This window comes from Gordionus sp. m RMFG-2023, chromosome 1 (assembly GCF_954871325.1).
Source record: "Gordionus sp. m RMFG-2023 chromosome 1, tfGorSpeb1-WG-v2, whole genome shotgun sequence".
NCBI classification, from domain to species: Eukaryota; Metazoa; Nematomorpha; class Gordioida; order Chordodea; family Parachordodidae; genus Gordionus; species Gordionus sp. m RMFG-2023.
Window position 1 is genome coordinate 6873102 of NC_088775.1, and position 19783 is coordinate 6892884.

Sequence of the window (19783 nt, forward strand, 5' to 3'; positions counted from 1 at the left end):
TTGTTGGAGGGTGGGGATGAAATCGCTCTCTTTACAATTTTGGTATTGAGTTTTTAGTTGAGTTGAATTTGCATTTAGCGCACTATAATATTTATTATTGATAATATTAATATTTTTGAAAAAACTTTCATCCAAAATTGTCAAATAACAATTCGAAGTTGACATAGTCACAAATCTCTGCAAACATAGCTTATAACAGTAATAACTTAAGATAGAAACCAGAGATCCTAAAAAAGAATATAAGTTTGGTTAAGACTGGGTTAAAAATAACGGTTAAGGGTCGGTTCTTAAAAAATAATAACTATAAAAAATTTTGTGAAATAGCAATAAAAAATTCATAAAAATAGTATTTGAAACTAATCGATCAAAATTGATTGATAACAATCTTTATAATAATTCGGATATAAATTAGAATTTTAGCAACAGGATAGTAATAAATTTCATTTTATTTTTTAAATATAAAATCAGGAGGTTCTTAATGGTTCACAAGCATTTTTAGCAATTCTATTCAAGTTCGGTTTGGATCCCTGATAAATTGCAATATATTCCTCATAGTAAAAAACTTGTTTTCATGTCCGTTTCCGGTAATACTCATTATAATAATAAAAATAGATTAAAATAGATATTATTTTTTCGCTAAATCGGGTCACAAATTTATATTGAAAAAATAAATTTGATATATTTCATAATCAAATTTATAATAAAAATAAAAAAAGGTTTTTTTATTTATGTTTGCCATTATTATTAAATATAGATGTCATTCTAATGAGGAAAATTAATCCATTATTATTGCTTCTTTTATTCTCTGATGGTACATAATGTAAATAAAAGAAGAAAATATACAATATAAGTAAAAATATAATTTGATTAACAAGACTATTTTATTAAATTGCCTATTTTTTGAGAATAAAAAATAAAATTTAAAATAGGTAATTTTAATTAATATATTATAAAGATAAAACAATTATATAGTTATATAAATGAAGTCTGAAAAAATTCTCACTTTCTGTATAAATAATTTGATCCAATATTATGAGTTAGAACCAAAAAAAAATATGTATTTACCTAATTAAAATCTTCCATATTAAAGATGACCACTGCTAACTTCAATTTTATCGCATTTGATTCTTATTTTAATATATTACAAAACAGCCTATTTTATACATAAGTACATGCTCCTAACCAAAACTTCTGATAATACCACCTATTTTAATTACTTTTCATGTCATTAATATATGTCAAATCTGACAGGTGTATTCTCTTTTATTTTAAGGCTCACTTAGTATGTTCTGTCTTTTTTTCTGTTTTTAAAAAGTTAAATAAACATGTTTTTTTGCAAAATCGTAAATATTGGCGATTAAGCAAAATATTTTTAAAACAAATATGATAACCCATCATATTTACTTTTTCTACGCATATAAATATTTAAATCTTATATTTATAAAATGCGAAATGTCTTTAACATAAGATATTTTTTAAACAAAAAAAAGTTTATATATATTATCTTAGTGATACTGACAATACAAATATTCCTAGCATTTAAAATTATTAATATCAAACATATTCAGAACAATGATATTGATACTCAGGTAAGATTTTGTGATATACTGTTTTATAAACTGTAGTTTAGACAACCCTGAATCTGCCTATAAATTCAAACAAACCTGAAGATATTTATACCAAGAGAATATACAACAAAGAATTAATATATATATGCAATAATATTTCAGAAGAAACTAAAGATGCTTTAAAAAGAGCTAAAACTACACAATGCAAACAAGCATTAATAAATGTTGCCTGTAAATATAAGTCATTTTACCCTTCTTCAATAAAACCAACATGTCCATTATTATTGAGTAATATATATTTATAGCCAAATTTCTAAATTTATATGATAATAACAATGAGTTGTAATTTTTAATACATTAATATTGATATAGAATATATTAGAATTTTTTTTTTTTAGCTAAACCAAAAGTATTGGGTTGTTTTATAGAACCTCCAAATAGTCCAGATATAAGAGATGAAAGTGTCAATTTTGTAGTAAATTCTCATGAAAAATGTGTTAGCCATTGTTTTAATAGACGTATGTTATAATTTAAATCTATTATTTATATTTTTCTTTATATATAAATATATATATTAATAAATTATTTAGTTTTTAAATGCTTGTAATCTGTTTAATATTAATTATAAGCAATATTGTTATGCCTACTATAAAAAAAGTATAGCATTATAACAATAACTACTTATTACCTACTATCTTAAAAAGCCCTTACCATATGTATAGAAGGGGGGGGGGTGATATATTGGATATTGACTCCTCATTGGTTAATATTAGTTTTTACTCTCTACCATCTATATCCTTAACCCTGTCCTATCTTCCTTGACTTGCTTAAAAAAGCCAAGCTTGTGTGGTAAATGTATTTTTTTTACAGATAAATTATTTTTTTACTTGGTAAATTTATTATTTATTGGACAAATTATAAATTTTGAACAATTAAAAAAAAATTCTGACCAATTTTTACATCTATTTTATTAATAATTTATTATTTATACTGATATTGAAACTTATAAAAATATTTTAGAAAGCAATACAAAATATAAAAATACTAAATTAAAATTATTAATAATTAGCATAATCATATTATTATAACTGAATATTGAATGATATTGTAGTAAATTGAAGTAACATATTACCTTAAGAGTGATAGTGATCCAAACTTGCCGACAAAGATTTTTCTGACCCTTAAAAAATTTTTATGAATGAAAAAATATGATTAAAATTTGATCCACCCTGGAAAGGTTTTTTTTATACAAGTTTCTTAAAATATTTTTGCCCAATCCACAGACCAGTCTTCAAGGGCAGACCAGGTCAGTCTCTCCTAAATATCTTTAGAATATGACAAATAAAGTGGCATAGCATAAGGTTAGGATGGCTCTATCCAGATCAGGCCCATGGTGGTTCTCTGCTTTTTGTTCTAATACTATCTGTTTTCTTAAATATTTTATAGAGTTTGGAATCACCTGGAGATTCAAAAATGTTCCAATTCTGAATATTTTTATGAGGGATTCTTCGTAAATCGATCTCTGTTTGGACGGTGGTCTCAAAATGTCCATCCAAGCAATTTTAAATTCATGAACCCTATTTGGGTTCACCCCTAGTAATTAAGTATATGGACCTGATTCAGCAAAAAATTTCAGCGACCAATCCAATCCGTTGATTATATATTTTTCTCAAGGATCTTACACCTATACGATCTCATCTCAGTCCGATTCGGATTGGATTGGGAAGAATCTGACAGGCGGAAATATTCATAACGAAAAGAAGTATGGATTTTTTTCCCCGCAAATATTTAATGAAATAAAAATTGTTATATAATTTTAAATTTGAACCGCGAAATGGAAAAAAGTGAAAAAAAAATATTAAAATTATTTGTTTTTGTATGATGTGCATTTTTTTTATAAAAAATTAATTATTTTTTACTATTTTTGGTAAGTAAATACCAAATCACCCCAGGTAGTAAATAGAATTTATTGAAATAATATACTCCAAACTATAGTTGGATTATTACTATATTTTTTTTAGCCGTTTAATTTTTAGCTGGCTAAACCAAATTTTTGGTCGAAAATTATCACACTTTGATTGGGTTTTTCTTAAAAAAGATAGCAGCTTGAATTTATTAGAACGCCTAAATTTTAAATGATTTTCTCCGGCAAGGCTTCTGAAAATTGAGCCGACATTTAACCGTACCCAACTATACTCCTAACGAATAATCTAGTAAATTTTTTAGATTTTAAAATATATTCAAATGTAAGAAATTTTTTATAAAAATATTCGCATGAATATAAATGTCAAATATAATATTAGAATACGTATTTATATATTGATTCGGAAAATCCGAATCAATGTCATTCGAGTAAATGAAATGATCGCTTCTTAAAATAGAAGCAACCAAGTTATTAATACAGTAAAAACTTGCTTTAGCGCTTTGGGTAATTCGAAACACCCTGTACAATTTTAGCTAGTATTGTTACCTCGAATTCATAGTGGCGCGATTGCGATAGCGATTTAGCCGCGATAAATACAAAATACAGTTAAGCATCATATCGCATTTATAGTTACCGATCGCGCGACTTGAGTCGCAAAAGCTAATCGCGGGGATTTTTTTAGATACAAATTATTTTGTGTTTATCGCGTTAAACGACTCTATTTGGGGCGATTTTTTAAAAGGGCCGGATTTAAGATTTTACCTAAAATAAACATAATGCATAGCAATAACATATTATAATACCTAGACTGACGATGCATTCATAATGCAAAGCGTCATTGAATGCAAATCAGCTGGACCCGCCATTTCGGTAACCCATATAGTAATTATTCTCATGATAAAAACTACTATTAAATGGATTTTAATAAAGTTTGCGTCAGGTATAGTAATAAATTGGCCTCTCGTTTTAAATTTTTAATAATGATATGGGGTAACCAAAATGGCGTCTCCAGCTGTTTTCATTGATATACGCTTTTAATGAATTCATAGTCAGTCTAGGTATTATTATACGTCATTGCATTATGTATATAGACCTCGAATGCGAATTCGCTAGGCTTACGTAATATTATTTTTGACTAAAATCTTAATCGGGCCCTTGTTTAACAAACACTAATTTGAGCTTAATGGATAATTATTATTTTTTTTAAACATTTTGCGCCATTTTTGTTTCTTAAACTGAATTTAAATTTTTTTAAAAAAAGGTACTTCCGGTACCTTAAAATTTTGAAAAATGGGTCTAAAAATGAATCACAAAATTTTTAAATTATTATGTAATATATATTAATTTAGAATTTTGTTAAGACTGGTTTCTGAACCGGTTCCCAAAATTTTTTTAAAATGGGTTCCGGTTCCTATAAATTTAAAAAAAATGGAAGTTTCAGTTTTTTTTACTGTTCCAAATTCTAGACACGCTACTTAAAGTGACCATAAACCCTTAAGTGACGACTAAGTTGTTAAACGGCTCGATGTGACCGATTTTTAAGTTAAGATTTTGGCCAAAATAATGTTACGCCTGTCTCGAAATTTCGTTAAAAAATGTCTAAACCTTTCTGTCCACCTATGAGCAAAATCTCCATGCGTGCGTAACGCCTATGGGGCTAAAATATTGAGTTAGCCATTTTTTAAATAGCGAGCCGTTTAACAACACCGGCACGTCAATCCCCCCCCCCCCCCCCCCACCTCTTTAAAAAAAATTATGAAGATTACTTTAGAAGATAATCTATTTTCAGGTTTATCATACATAATTATTTTTTTGATTGTTTCTAGAAAATTCTTTGAGGTATTTTTTATTTAATTGTTAATTTAAAAACTAAAAGAAAAACTAGTCCAAATTTTGATTTGAATTTTAAAATTATAATTCATCAATCCTTTGTTAATTTTTTTATTAAAATGGTTTTACTTAAATAGAACAATTACTCGTAATAAGAAGAATTATTGTGGAAATGTTATTCAATTCCATAAAATAAATTTACAAAAAACGTAAGATTTTTTTTAGTGACCTGTAAGATGTTTCACATTTACGGGACTTGGCACAAGTGTTGTTAAATGGTTCACGGTTTGAATCGATGCTTAAAAAGCGGCTAACTCAATATTATGCACCAGCCTGAAAATTTTTCTCGCAGAGAATCAAGGTTTGAATAATTTATTTAAATGAAATCTCGAGGCTCTGGCGATATTTTTTTGTGGGCTAAAATATCGAGTTAGCCCTTTTTAAAATATCGGCTCAAATCGAGCCGTTGAACAACACTAACCGGCACGGATATATAAAAATATAAGAGATCGATTATCCGATCCGGATCATAGTTGGTAAAATTTGTTAAATCTTTTTTTTTGATAATTTTTTACGACTTGGTCCGATTTTCATTTTTTTTACCGACTGGGATTAGAATATGTAAAATGGTTGGTTTTTTTTGTCCTGGTGTGATCCGGTTTCCGGTTTAAGCTAACAAATGATTGACGTTACTAAAAGTCGGGATTAGCTTAGGAAATTTTTTTTATTGGCTACGTTTATTTTAAGGTGTTGTGTTGTCACCTTGACCATCTGTGTTTTTTTAAAAAACAATTATGCCGATAAAATCAAATAATGCTATCGTGGCAAACTTGCGAGATTAGAAATAATATTTGATTTCCTGAAAATGCTCACGCTATTTCTCCTATTCATTACTTAACTGCCAATCATGTTTAAATTACATGAGCCGTATGGTTTTTATTGTAGTTTATATAAATATCTAATCACCCCTCATAAAAAGTACCCTACCCTATATATAACTAAACCAAAATTTTTATACTCTTTCTTTCCTCGCAAAGAATACACTTACGCTCATCTCATGAATGGTTACATATGCCATTGCGGGTTTAGCTATAACTCGTTCGGCCCTTACGTGCCTCCCACGTCTCTCCCCATCTCCCAAAACGCTTCTACGATCTCGGTCTCGAAGGATGAATCCCTGGATTGCGAAATCAATAAATGCGCGGGCGACTCTAGTCAAGCTTGTGGATCGGCCGGCTCGGCTATCACTATTAAAACCGGATTTTTAGGTATGCTTCATAGTTACCGAAGTACAACCGGATTTAACCGGGACCCTAAAAAGACCGAACCAGCAACTACTGGTCCGATATCGGTCTTTTATATTTTATGTATGCGGACTAACCAAGAGCGCACTACTAAGGGATTTGTCATATTGTATTTTATCATCTTTTTATAAATTATTTTAGAGTAAATGCTTTTTTGACGCGTCTATCCCAGACAGCGTTCTTTGTACGATATTCCATCTAAACAGGAAATGAATGAAATTTAAAATTTTCTAATTCTTTAAGCATACTCTTACATTATATTAATTTAAATATATCGAAATTCTTGAGTAATTTTAATTTGATTTCAAATTATTTTATATATTTTTATTGTGGCAATTTAAATATATTTTTATTATAAAGACAAAAATGCCTTAAATATACAATCCATATCTCGCAGTCTCAAAGAAGCTTCCAAGCCTTACGACTACAAAAACCTTAAACCCAGGGTAAAAATTGTGTTCGTGTTTGTTATCAACGGAAGGGCAGACAGACAAGTTCTTAGGCTACTAAGAACTCTTTACACTCCTGACCATTATTATTTGATACACGTCGATGCTGTAAGTAAATATTTTTAATCCTCCATGAAATGTGAATATTTTTTTATTTGAATGGGAAGGAGGGGGGGGGGGGAGTAATAACAATTATATTACAATTCATAATTTGAAGTTGGGTAAATGTATAATTCGGTTTATTCAACAGGCGCTTCCCAAAGAAAATCCGCTAAGCCTTGAGACATGTTAATTTATTTTTTGCTTTTTTTAAAAGTTATGCTATATTTTTTTAAGGGGTTTGAGGTGATAAATTTCGGCTAGAAGTTCAGCCATTTTTTTAGCCGACTAAAAATAGGTATAAAATAGCTATAAGTAAATGTAAATGGAGTTAATGGATATGTATACCTCACTTCTATCTATGACTGCTACTTCTACGTATAAGATTTGTCTTTTTTAAATCAAAAATGCTATAGAGACGAAAATATCTGTACAACCGTTTGCTTGGTGCATTCACCGGACCCAATTCCTCTCACCCCATGCCTGCTAACATTAGGCTTACGGCGAAGAGGTTCACCCCAATATGGGGTGGCACATCTCTGCTCCAAGTTTTGCTTTACTGCCTCGAACTCTTGCTTAAGGACTCCTACCTTGCCCGGAACTGGAATTGGGACTACTACATCAACTTTAGCGAATCCGATTTCATCATCAGGTGATTTAATATTTTTTACATAATCGTTTTTAATGAAGAAGAAATGATAGCTCGGATCTTCAAACTGACTCAAATTTGTAGGCACCATGAAATATTTAAAAAAAAATGGAGTTTTTTTAGAAAGAAAGACATTATATCAAAGTGATAAAGTTTGATGGATAAAAAGATCCAAATTTGTTGCCAGTGTTGAGAACACCCTTTTATAAGGCCACCCATCACCAATAGAAATTTGGAAAAATATTTAAATTATCCTGTAATTTTAGGCCGCTCGACGAACTCGTTAATTTTTTGACGTATAATAACGGAACAAATTTCGTAAAAGCTCATCAAGGTTCAAGTTCTACCAGGTTTTATTCTATTATTTTTTTACATCTATTATTTACATTTTAAAAAGAATAAAAAAATAAAAGATCATTCATTCATTCATTCATTCATCACAATTTAAGAAAAAAAATTCGCCATTTAAAAAAAACAACATTTCTATTAATAAATATTACAACGAATTCCTAAAAGATAATTGGCTCATAATGTTCACATGACCACTCTAGATCCAGCATTGCACAAACTACCCTTAAGATTTGTAAAGTGTATCTTAGCCTCATTCATTCGGAAACTTCATATTACAATTATTTTACCAAACCAGCTTATAGCTGTGTGAGAGTTAAAAATAAAAATTGTTACCAGGGCTTTGGTCATACGGATTGCTAATTTTTTAAATAAATATACCTAAGATGGAAGGAAGAGGAAGGGATTATCAAATCGGTCTTCAAATATGAATATGTAGATTTATTTATACAATTTTTTGGACTCGGTAAATTTTACTTTTAGGAAATGATTTAAATTTTAGTATTATGGCGACTCTTAACATATTTAAAAAAATTTTTTATGGGGGTGGGGGTAAGGCCTGAAATACAATGTTTGGAGTTGGTTTGACACTGAAAAGATTAATTATAATGATAAAAAAATATTTTCGACAGATTTATCCAAAAACAAGGTATTGAACACCTGTTCCACGAATGCGAAAACCACCTCTGGCGACTCGGGAAACGTGACTTGATACGAGGCGTGGCCTACGATGGTGCCAGCGATTGGCTAATATTGGCTCGCAGTTTTGGCCGATACCTAATAGCCGATAATCAATCGATAACCAGTGATATCGATTATTACAACGACATATTCGGTGATCGGGAGGCTTACGATTTAAAGGAAATGAAGGATTTGGTCAACAAAGATTTCTACGATGCGGGTAGGCTCGCTAAGAGAGAATTTAGTGAAGAGGACATGAACGTTTTGACGGCACTCAAGTCCTTCTTCTTTCAGGCCCTTTTGCCTGGAGAAGTAACATTTTTTTATTAATTATTTTCCCCCAAACTTCCACCTCCCCATTTATATTCATTTAAACGAAAAGCGCATCAAATTTTTGCTGTAAAATAGTATATTTTGTAATAAAACATTTAAAAAAATATAACAATGTGTTTTTATATTTTTGCACATTACTTATAAAATAAATGACGCTTGCTATATAATATAACAAAACAGATGTAAAAACTAAAATTGTATACATTTGATGTAAATTTTTAACTTATGAAGTTTTTGTTCCATTGGTTATTTCCGATAGAATAGTTTGTCAAAGCTAATTATTTGAAAACCCAAAAATCGCAAAATGTTTAATTATTATATTTTAAAATAAAATGGGGGAAAAATGAAGTAGTAGTAATAATTTATTTTGGCACAAATTTGCCCTTTTATACCCTATAAATAATTCTTCAAAATTAACATAAAACAGGACTCAACCTGAGTCTTACAAATAATATAATCCAAACTCAAATACATGCGCCATGTTACACGTCCATATTATTACGCGTAAAAAAAATATGATCGTAATTTATTTTGCAAGTAATGTGCAAAAAATATAAACACCCATCATTTTTTTGTTAATGTTTTATTACAAATATACTATTCTACCCTGTCAAATAAAAATTTGTTATCCTGGTAGCCGAACATGAGATACGAAAAAAAATTATGTCAGCAAATTATGTTATAAAACGACTACTCTATATCATATTATCTAAACCGCCGTGCGATTTTAAATAAAATATACCAAATTTCTCAAACCCGGTTTGTCATATGACCAGCTGACTGAACCTCAACAAACTAAAATCCTCTCCGATCCGATGTCAGATATATTAAATCTTTGTATGTTATGTTTTTTTTGTAGCAAATTTTTTTCTCCTAAAAATATATAATTTTACATTTAAAAAAAAAACAAAAACTAGTCTTTCTTTCAAACATTACTGTTGAACTCAAGATTTTGTGACCGCTTCATCACCAACAATCTACACCACATTAAATGGCGAAGGCCATCTGGCTGCACTTGCGAGTACAAGAAATTCGTGGATTGGTGTGGTTGCTCTCCTCATAATTTTAGGACATCGGATTTGGAGAGATTGATCAAAGTGATTCCATTATATTATATATTAGCACCGTGTCACGCATCGGATCAGTTTTTTTCGCTCATTTTGCCCTACCCGAAACAATTTTTTTTCTATCTTTAAAAGTTTTTAATTTGTTTTTTTTTACAAGTTTAGATCACCATAGTGCCCACTATACAGATTGTAGTGGGGATCTTTTTATAAATTTAATACGTTTTATAGGTGTTTAATATTTTCAAATTAAAATTAATTATGATCAATTTAATTTTAAGATGATAAATATTAATTTGAACAAATAAAATTTACATAGTAAAAAGAAATACATTCGATTAAGTATCATTAATAATTCAAAAATTATGTTACGCCAATTATAACCCAACTAGTATTGTTAAACGGCTCGATATGAGCCGAATTTTAAAAGCGGTCAACTAATATTTTAGCCAGAAAAATATTGCCTGAGCCTCGAAATTTTCTGCAGTGACATTTGTTCCATCTATAAAATCTTCAGGATTGCTGGTAATTTTCTGGAGAAATATTGAGGTAGTCGTTTTTAGAACCCTGGCCCAATCGAGCCTTTTAACACAACACCCCCATTTCCCACGATGATTTTTTTTTTTAAAAAAAAATAAATATTCTATCACAACAGTAGTTTCATAGGCTTAGATAACTTCGAAACAACGTTTTTTTTTTCAAAACATTTTCATAGGCACTTTTTTCGCAATATTTTTTACTTCCAAACACCCAACGATTTATATTATAGCTAATTTTTTTTACATTACAAAATATTTTAATAAATAATTTGTGCAAAATGTACTATATATCCCCAGGAATGGGAGGACCAATGTTACTTCAAAGATAATATTAACTTATTAAATAAAATATGAAATGCATATAAGCTACAGAATAATTTTCAAATAGCCTATACAAGCTGAATAAGCAAACTGAATACTTAGAGGATTATTAAAATATTATTCATTTTTATTATAAAATTTACATTATTAACTGTAATGACATAAAAAAAATCTAGGCAATATATCTTAAATATATAATACATGTTTTCAATAATGAATTAAGAGATGCATTTAAGAAAAGTAAGGGATAAAGATAGAAATCTATTCTTGCTGCTATAACTTATAAAGAATTAAAATTATATTAAATGGTATCCACATAACTGTGTAATGAATAATTCAAAGTTTTTTATTTCGAAATATGTAATTGTTTATAATATTTTAATAAATATATTTAAATTATATAAAAATTTCTATAAAAATATAAGCAAATTGTAAAAAATATTTCAGTAACAATATATCTGTCACATTAGCTAAGGTTTATAATTGTTCTAAGACATTCTGGGATAAATGTAATATCTGATCTGCTTAAATTTATTTTTATAATATAATGATCATGGATAGTTATCTAATAATTCCATTATCATAATTTCCTTAAATTCATTGAATACCTTGTTTTAATTTAATAACAGAAATGTAAATTAATATATTTATATCAATATGCTTAATTAGTTTTTAAAAAAATCCTTTGATTAAAAATTATAGATAAAAAGGTGTTACTCAACAAGATAACTCTTTTACCATATAAAATCCACAATTCATTAAATAATTCATCGAATACTTTATTTGAGTAAGTTTGTTTCACCTGGTTCAAAATTATTGCATAATATAATATTTAGAAAGGAGCTTGTTCACTTCAATCGTATAAGACGCCATTTAATCGTTAAAAAAATATCAAACTAGTTTTGATATTAAAAATAACGCAAAATCATATGCATTAAAAAAACGTTGTGTTTGGAAGTGGTCTTAGCCAAAATTTTCCTAAATAGGGGGGTAGGGACGGAACTTTTGAATGGCTTTCTTTCCCCTCTCATAAATTGTATTGGAGTGATAGGTCTATTTATATCAGGCCTTATGATGGGTTATATTTTTTAAAAAAAATTTGGAGTTTTTTTCATTATTTTTTTTACTTTAAAATTTTTTAATAGTTATTTTAATTAAAAATTATTAACTTTGATTTCTTTGTTTCTAAATTTTTTTTATTGTTTATGAATGTCATTTATTTTTTGGTGAGATGGAATAAGAGTGAAGAGTGTATGGATATTAGAGGTCTACAAATGGCAGAATTTTTAAGCCCGGCCCGGTTGGGATTTAGTTTTTGCCCGGTCCGGCCAAATTAGCACCAGGCCCAGCCTGGTTTCATTAAAGATTACTCGGCCCGATTTTTTAAATACAAGGCCTAACTCGAAATATATGTAGTTGATCACCAATTATAAACAATTATTTATAATATTGGAGAGTGGGTTGAATCGAAAACTCTATACCTTATGGATTATTACTTCTATCAAATATCGGAATTCATCAATAAAACCAAATACAATATATAATATGCCCTATTTCTATCAATGATGATTTGATCATGCGAGATTACATTAAAAATTCAAGATTATGATCAAAAAATATGAGCAAAAAAAAGGCCTAATAATGTTATATTGTATTGTCATCCTTATTTCCAATTTTTTTTGCCCGATCCGTCCTAAAAAATTTTTTTTTCGGAAGTTATCCTGTTGGCCAGGCATTGCAGACCTTTAACGAAGATAATTTTTTTTAAAGTTAATTTATAAAGTATTACCTAATAAAAGGGGTTTTATTTTTATTTTTTAAAACTTTATTTTCGTTCCCCTAAACAAACCGAAATATTAGAAAAAAAGTTCCGACGAATTTATGGCCAGAAAATTCGAAGCGCTCATAGATCAAAATATCGTGAAAGAGGTCGAAAGGCATTTGCACGGAAACGAATTTATAGGTAAAAAAAATTTTTTTTTAAAAAAAAAGTGAATTTACTGTCGCAAATTGGATATCGTTCTGATTGAAGAGTAATTATTATGCCACCTGCAGGGGTACTATTTGCATGGCCCGGTTCGGGTTTTGTATTTTCAGACCCGGTCCGGATTTTTTAAAAATGTACTTATTTTTAATTTTTATAGAGAATGATGGCGTTTTAAAATATTTGGTGATAATATATGGACTTGCCCAGCCCGGATATATTTTAAAAAAAATTAAAATCCTAAGCGCTATTTTGAATTATGCTCTTTTTGTAATTTTATTTTATTAAAAAATTTTATGACTATTCTCCCAAAACATATTAAATTGTTTAAAAAAAAACATGCCTTCTGATTCGATAAAATGAAAAACACGTGACTATCGGGTTTAGTCAGGGGGTTCCCTTATTTTATATCCACTTATAAAAATCTGTTTATTTTAATTTAAAAAAATAAAAAAAATAAAAGACCACCCAAACTACGATTCCTATTGGTTTAACCTGTACTCGCTGGCTTACGATGACCCAGATAACGAGTTTTTTCGAGGTTCGGTCAACTCTGTTAAACGTTTGTTTTTCGATTCGTTCTTTCGGGAGACATTTTGCTCCAACTCTCTGTGTTTCGGTTTGGATGACGATGATACTCTTCTCGATAGATATTACCACATTATGGTCAATAAAACCCAGTTATTAAAGGTGGATTTGTATAAGTAAATTATTATTTTTTATTATTAATTACCCATTATTAAATTTCTCGAAAGAAAGAAAAGAAGGAAGGATAATAAGGGAATAGTTATAATTGTGGTGATTGGTTTATAAATATAATATAATTTTTAATCCGATTACTCGATAAGTCACAAAAGATAGACAAGTCATTTTAGCTGATATAATAAATTTTCGAAGTAAACACGGTATACTTGACGATTAAAATATGTGGAACGTGATAAGAATTAAAATTTTTTTGCATTTTTATTCAAATAAAATTTTAAAAACAAAAATTAACGACTCTTTATTTATTCTTTCTCTATTATCAGGTTAAAAATTGATGGATAAAATTGTTTTGTTAAAATAAATTAGATTTATCAAAAACAATAATGAAAATTCAAAATCTTTAGAATTCATGGTATAATTTATAAAAGTAAAAAACAAATGAATAAGAACCTATTTCCTATTGGTTTAGAAGTTTGTAGTTTTTAGTATCCACTATAACTATACATAAATGGGATAGAAATTAATTTTCTGGAACCGTTTTTTTTTTAAAAAAAATTCCGACTCGATTCTCCTTCCCACTGGGTAATGCAGGAATGCAACAATATATTAACCAGGCATATCGATGACATATAAAATAATAATAATACTATCGCAAATGTAAATTCAACCTATTGTTAAAAACTAAAGTTATCAAGACAAATTCACCGGAATCTTATTGACTTATAAAACGTTGTCCCGTCAGAACCCCGACGCCAAACTCTTAAAACGCTCCAAAAAGTTTTTACCGCCAACAACCCTACCCCAATCTTTTACCTTCGAAATTTTGGCGCGTTTCGAGCCAAAGGAGATTGTCGAAAGATACGCATCTCGTTGGGACCTCTTCTCCAGGTTCGAGGTTAGTTATACCTTTTATCGTAAAACGGTATTATAGTGTTTAATATATGAGAGAATTATCAGGCTGACAGGTTTGAGCTAAAATCATTTTTTTTGACAATCTGGTCGTGACTTAAAGAAACCAAATTTTAAAACCGGCCGGATACCGGTTCGCCAGGTTATAAAAGAAAATTATGACCCCCCCCCCCCAGATATTAAAATTGGCTTTGATCATAAAATCAGGTCTTTTATTTTGAAAGAGTCAGTTTAATCTCTCTCATAGGATCATTTGTATAATGGCTTATATCGCCTCCATCCCTATTATTATATACGTATGTGTTTTATTAATGCACAAAAAACATTAATATTGAATAACATTTTTTTATGGCTTAAGTTTGGGAATTTTTTTTATTTTGAAATTAAGACTAGTAAAAAAAAATCTTCTAGGCCGTGTTCTAGGTACTGTTGTTAAAAGGCTCGATTTAAGCCTATTTTTAAAAATGGCTAACTCAATATTTAAGCCACAAAAATATTGTTTAAGCCACACGCGATTTTGTTAATAGATGTTCAAACCTTTGGGCCACCTATGAGCAAAATCTTATGGTTTGCATAATAATTTTCCTAATAAAATATTGAGTTAGCCGTTTTTAAAAATCGGCTCAAAATGAGCCGTTTAACAACACTAGTTCTAGGTCGGCTAAATGCTATATAGCTAAAAAGCAAAATAAAAAATTTTTCCTTTATAAAAGAGAAAGAAGAAAAAAAAACAATGTAAAAAGCAATTAAGTATCCATCCCAAATTAAGCCATAATTACTTATTTCAAATATACTTAAGACCTCTTGTTATACTAACCGCGATAAAGATTATGCGATACACGTAATTCATGGCCACACGATAGCATAGCTATCAATGGGCTGGGTAACCCCGCATTCACATTTAGCGCGAATTTCGCGCTAACCATGAAGGCAGGGAGTTTCAATTATTGCATGACTATTTTTTTTTTAAAATTTATTTCTGCCCTTAAACCAAATTTAAAAAAATTTTTATCCGAATTATTTTATTTTTTAGGTTGGCGAGAAATGCGATTTTAAGGAAAACTTTTTCAGGAATTACGGTTTTATGTTATCTACCCAATCCGATTTCCGACTTATCGTCGAATTCACCGGAAACGCTTCAAAACTATTCTACAACAATAAGAATTCAGAAGGTTTTTATTTATCTCCCTAAATGAGATATTTAAAAAAATATATATTCATAAATTTTCAAAGCCCGACCCGGCCCGTAAAAAATGGGTTCGCCCCGGAATTTGCATATTCTCTATTATACGGGCCATCAAATGATATATAAATTATAACTCTATCTTTAGTATTTTGTAAAAAAAAATAATATTTAGTGAAATCACTCATTGCTTTGATTTTCGACTTTGACGACGTATATCTTTGGATCTGGTTGAGCTAGCGCTCTAAAAATTTCTATTTTATTAAAATTCGCAGCATAAATAACTAATATGCCGAGTTTCATTTGTTTTTGAGATGGTCATCCGGAATACTGGCTGATATCTAATGGGTTGACCCATTGAAGATAAATATGGTTGGATCTAATATTTAAAACAATAAGCAGATTTAGTCTTGTTAAACGGCTCGATTTGAGCCTATTTTAAAAACGGCTGTAATATTTTTTTAAGCCTCGAGATTTCACTAATAGATGTCAGAACCTTTGTGGCATCTATGAGCAAAATCTTAAGGTACATAATATTTTTCCTGGATAAAATATTGAGTTAGTCGTTTTAAATCAGCTCAAATAGAGCCGTTGAACAAAGCTAGGCAGATTGTTCTTTAAAAAAAAATTGTATATATATATATACACTAATATAAATTGGAATTTAAAATTATTTTCTTCCAAACTAATAAAGAATTCCTAATGTATCATCTCTTAATCATTTTTTTTTATTTAAAAAAGACTCGTCTATTAGCATACTTTATCTATGGATAAACCCATTGGGCATAATTCAGCACTCGGAAAATAGGACTTATTCCACCTCTCCAGACGCTGGACAAAGCGAAAAACTAAACGACAGGGTTGATTTTATGAGACCAGAAAAATTGTTGAGCCATAAAGAGGCTCTCTTGCCAGGTAAATTTTATTTTGGTCAATAAGATATAGTATTTTAAGCTCAAAAATATTAAAATAGAAAATTTTCTTAATTATTTACAGACCAGTGGGAATTAGAGTGAAATTTACAATTTAAATTTATTATTTTTTTTCATCGTAGATTAAACTTGCTTTTCAAAAATTTTTTTTTAAAAAATTGGATCTAGTTAGGTTTTCCTATCGATTTTTCAATTTTTTGAAAACTTAAATCAAGCCCTTGTTAATTCCCTGAACAATCTTCCTCTTTATCTAATTCTTGAGAAATCTTTAAATCTTTCCTAGCCTTCCAATATGATTTAACTTTTAAATTCCTTATGAATATAAATTTAAACAATTTCATCGAATCTCTTTTAGTCCTAATATTTTCTGATTTTTTATTGGCCCATCGTCTCCTTGTCTGCACCACGGATTAGGTCTATTCAAAAACGAATGGGAAATGAATACGAATAGTAAATTATTCGTTTTTTTTGAATACGAAAAAATAGTTATTCGATTCGAATAAAACAAATAATTCGAATATTCTACGAATTATTTGAAATAATTTTTTTATTCGAATATTTAATTGTATTCGAATCGAATTATTCGAATAATTGATAGAATATTTGAATTATTCGGAATGATAAATATAACCTATCAATCTAATGCGTCACATGATTAATAAAGTATACGTAAACTTCGTTTGAAAGGTTTTTCTTACTTGGAACTAGTTTGCCATCTTAAATCTCGTGTCTTATATAAAGAAGTAACAATAAGAAAAACTTTTTGCCTTAAAAATTGGATAAAGTTATGACGTAATTTAAATAATTGATGATTATCGAGTAATTTTCTAACCCGTTATTTTTTTATAGTTTATTTACTAATTAGACACTTTTCTTCTTTTCTTCTTTTCGTTTTTTAAAAATAAAAATTAAAAATATAATAAATAATGTATTTAATTGATTATTTATTTATAGGTGTTTGGACCTTGGCCGCCATATTGAGCCACAACCTAACCTTACTACACGAAAAAAATTTTGTCCTACTACCTCCCTATTTCTCTACGAAAGAAAGTCAAAAAAATGATGTTGGCGACCCAGAATTTTATCATTATTTTAACTCCCATTTTTTAGACCCCCTATCCAAAATGCATCAACACAAGAGTATCGAAAAATTAAGCCAATCAAATTTAAAAGAGCTTTCGCGAATTTTATTCTTGCCCGATCAATTTACGAGGGATAACGTGTTTATTGAAAAATTGTCCCTAGATAAAAATCGCGGGAAAAGTAGTACTACGAAACCCGATAAAAATGCCAAATACTCATATGAAAACGCGTTATCCAGATATGAACATGTAAATAACTGGCGGGACCTAAAGTATTGGATCGATTTGACGGTGTCCGCCGTTTGGAGACTAGAATCACTTGGCACCTTAAAGGCTTCTTATTCTAAAGACCAATTTTGTTTAGTTTCAAACCGAAGAATAGTCGATTCACCTGGTAGTAGCCAACGAATTTTAAATCGATTTCCAGAAATATCCGACTTCGCGACACCCATAAATGATAAAAATTTATTAAACTGTTTACTCAACGCGAATTATAGCCAAAATTTTGACCAAAAATTGTATTATTGCGACGATTTATACGTTAAGGGCGGAGTGCAACCAGTATTCCCTTGGAGTTCTTTTTCTTACGACCCCAAGAGTGATGTTAATTGGGCACATTAAAGCCTTTATTTTATTTTTATTGGACCAAAAATTATAATGACTTATTTACAAGATTTAAATTCGCAGTGAAAAAAATAATGCGTTACGATTAGTTGATTTTATCTAAATTCCTATTGGGCCATATTTCTTAATATAACCACTCTTGAAACATATTATTTCGCTATAAGAATCACTATAATACATCCTTTCTGATTCTGCGAATGTTAAAAGATCACATTTCAATATTTTAATATTGCTTAAATTTTAATTATTTATTATTTTTAGTGACTTGGATATAATTTTTTTTTAAAAAAAATCCATGCCTTATTTAAAAGAATTATTTCGAATATTCTAGTCGAATTGTAAATTACCGGTATTGTATTGACATTCTGTAAAAATCATTTTTTTTATATTATAGAAAGAAAACAAAGCTAACAAATAATGATCCCCCATCTTTGTATATTATAAATTTTTTTTTTAAATTTTGAACTGAAATTATTTACATTGTAATATATTAAATCGTGTGATTCATATTATAAACGCATTTACAATCATATATTTTTTTAAAAATCTTCTGGTGTATTACAAGATTTATAAATTTATATTTAAAATAAACAAAATATGGGTTTTAAATGTTTTTTCTTATAACCATTAATCAGGGTTAGAAACCCTACTTAAAAATATTGCTTCGCATGCCACTAAATAGTTAAATTTGGATTGAAGTATACATGTAATGTATCTGTAAATATAAACAATATAGTAGTAGTAACAATTAAAATGGGTTTATTATAGTAATTCAATTGATACAGATATATTTTGACTTAAAATATCGGAAGTGCAATTATGTAAACAAGAACATAATGGATTTGTCATATATATAAATGTTAAATTTATATATAACAAGAAATTTATTAACTTCATTGGCCTAAATCGATACATGTATATATGACCGTACGAAATGAGTTCTTCTTTAAATTTCGGACCCAATATAGAATGCGTTATAGGAGGGAAGTATCGCAATGCATTAGAAACCGCTTGCTAAGATTTTTTTTTTGTAAATTATTTTCCATGACATTTTGCTGGATGCAAAGAAGATAATGGAGATTAAAATTGTGATTGAAAATATGAGTGAATATTAATGATTTAGTATAATTTAAAATTTTTATATAATTTAACATTTGGTATAAAATTGAACTAGTTAATAAATAAAACTGCTGGGTTTAAGTTTTTAATGCGAAATGTTTATCCCAATATATATAATTAAATTATTATTTAATTC

At 28.8% G+C, this 19783-nt stretch overlaps 1 protein-coding gene across 1 annotated transcript; it reads left to right on the plus strand.

Moving 5' to 3' along the window:
• Positions 1 to 1506: 1506 nt before the first annotated feature.
• LOC135931022 (xylosyltransferase oxt-like) lies at positions 1507 to 18727 on the plus strand. Its single transcript, XM_065467870.1, has 15 exons — positions 1507 to 1589; positions 1631 to 1856; positions 1967 to 2086; positions 6360 to 6590; positions 6987 to 7183; positions 7591 to 7826; positions 8090 to 8173; positions 8804 to 9164; positions 10103 to 10282; positions 12970 to 13072; positions 13557 to 13797; positions 14486 to 14693; positions 15741 to 15879; positions 16632 to 16805; positions 17777 to 18727. Exons 4-15 carry the CDS (start codon positions 6380 to 6382, stop codon positions 18523 to 18525), a joined length of 2883 nt encoding a protein of 960 aa, XP_065323942.1. The 5' UTR covers positions 1507 to 1589; positions 1631 to 1856; positions 1967 to 2086; positions 6360 to 6379; the 3' UTR covers positions 18526 to 18727.
• The last annotated feature ends 1056 nt before the right edge of the window (positions 18728 to 19783 follow it).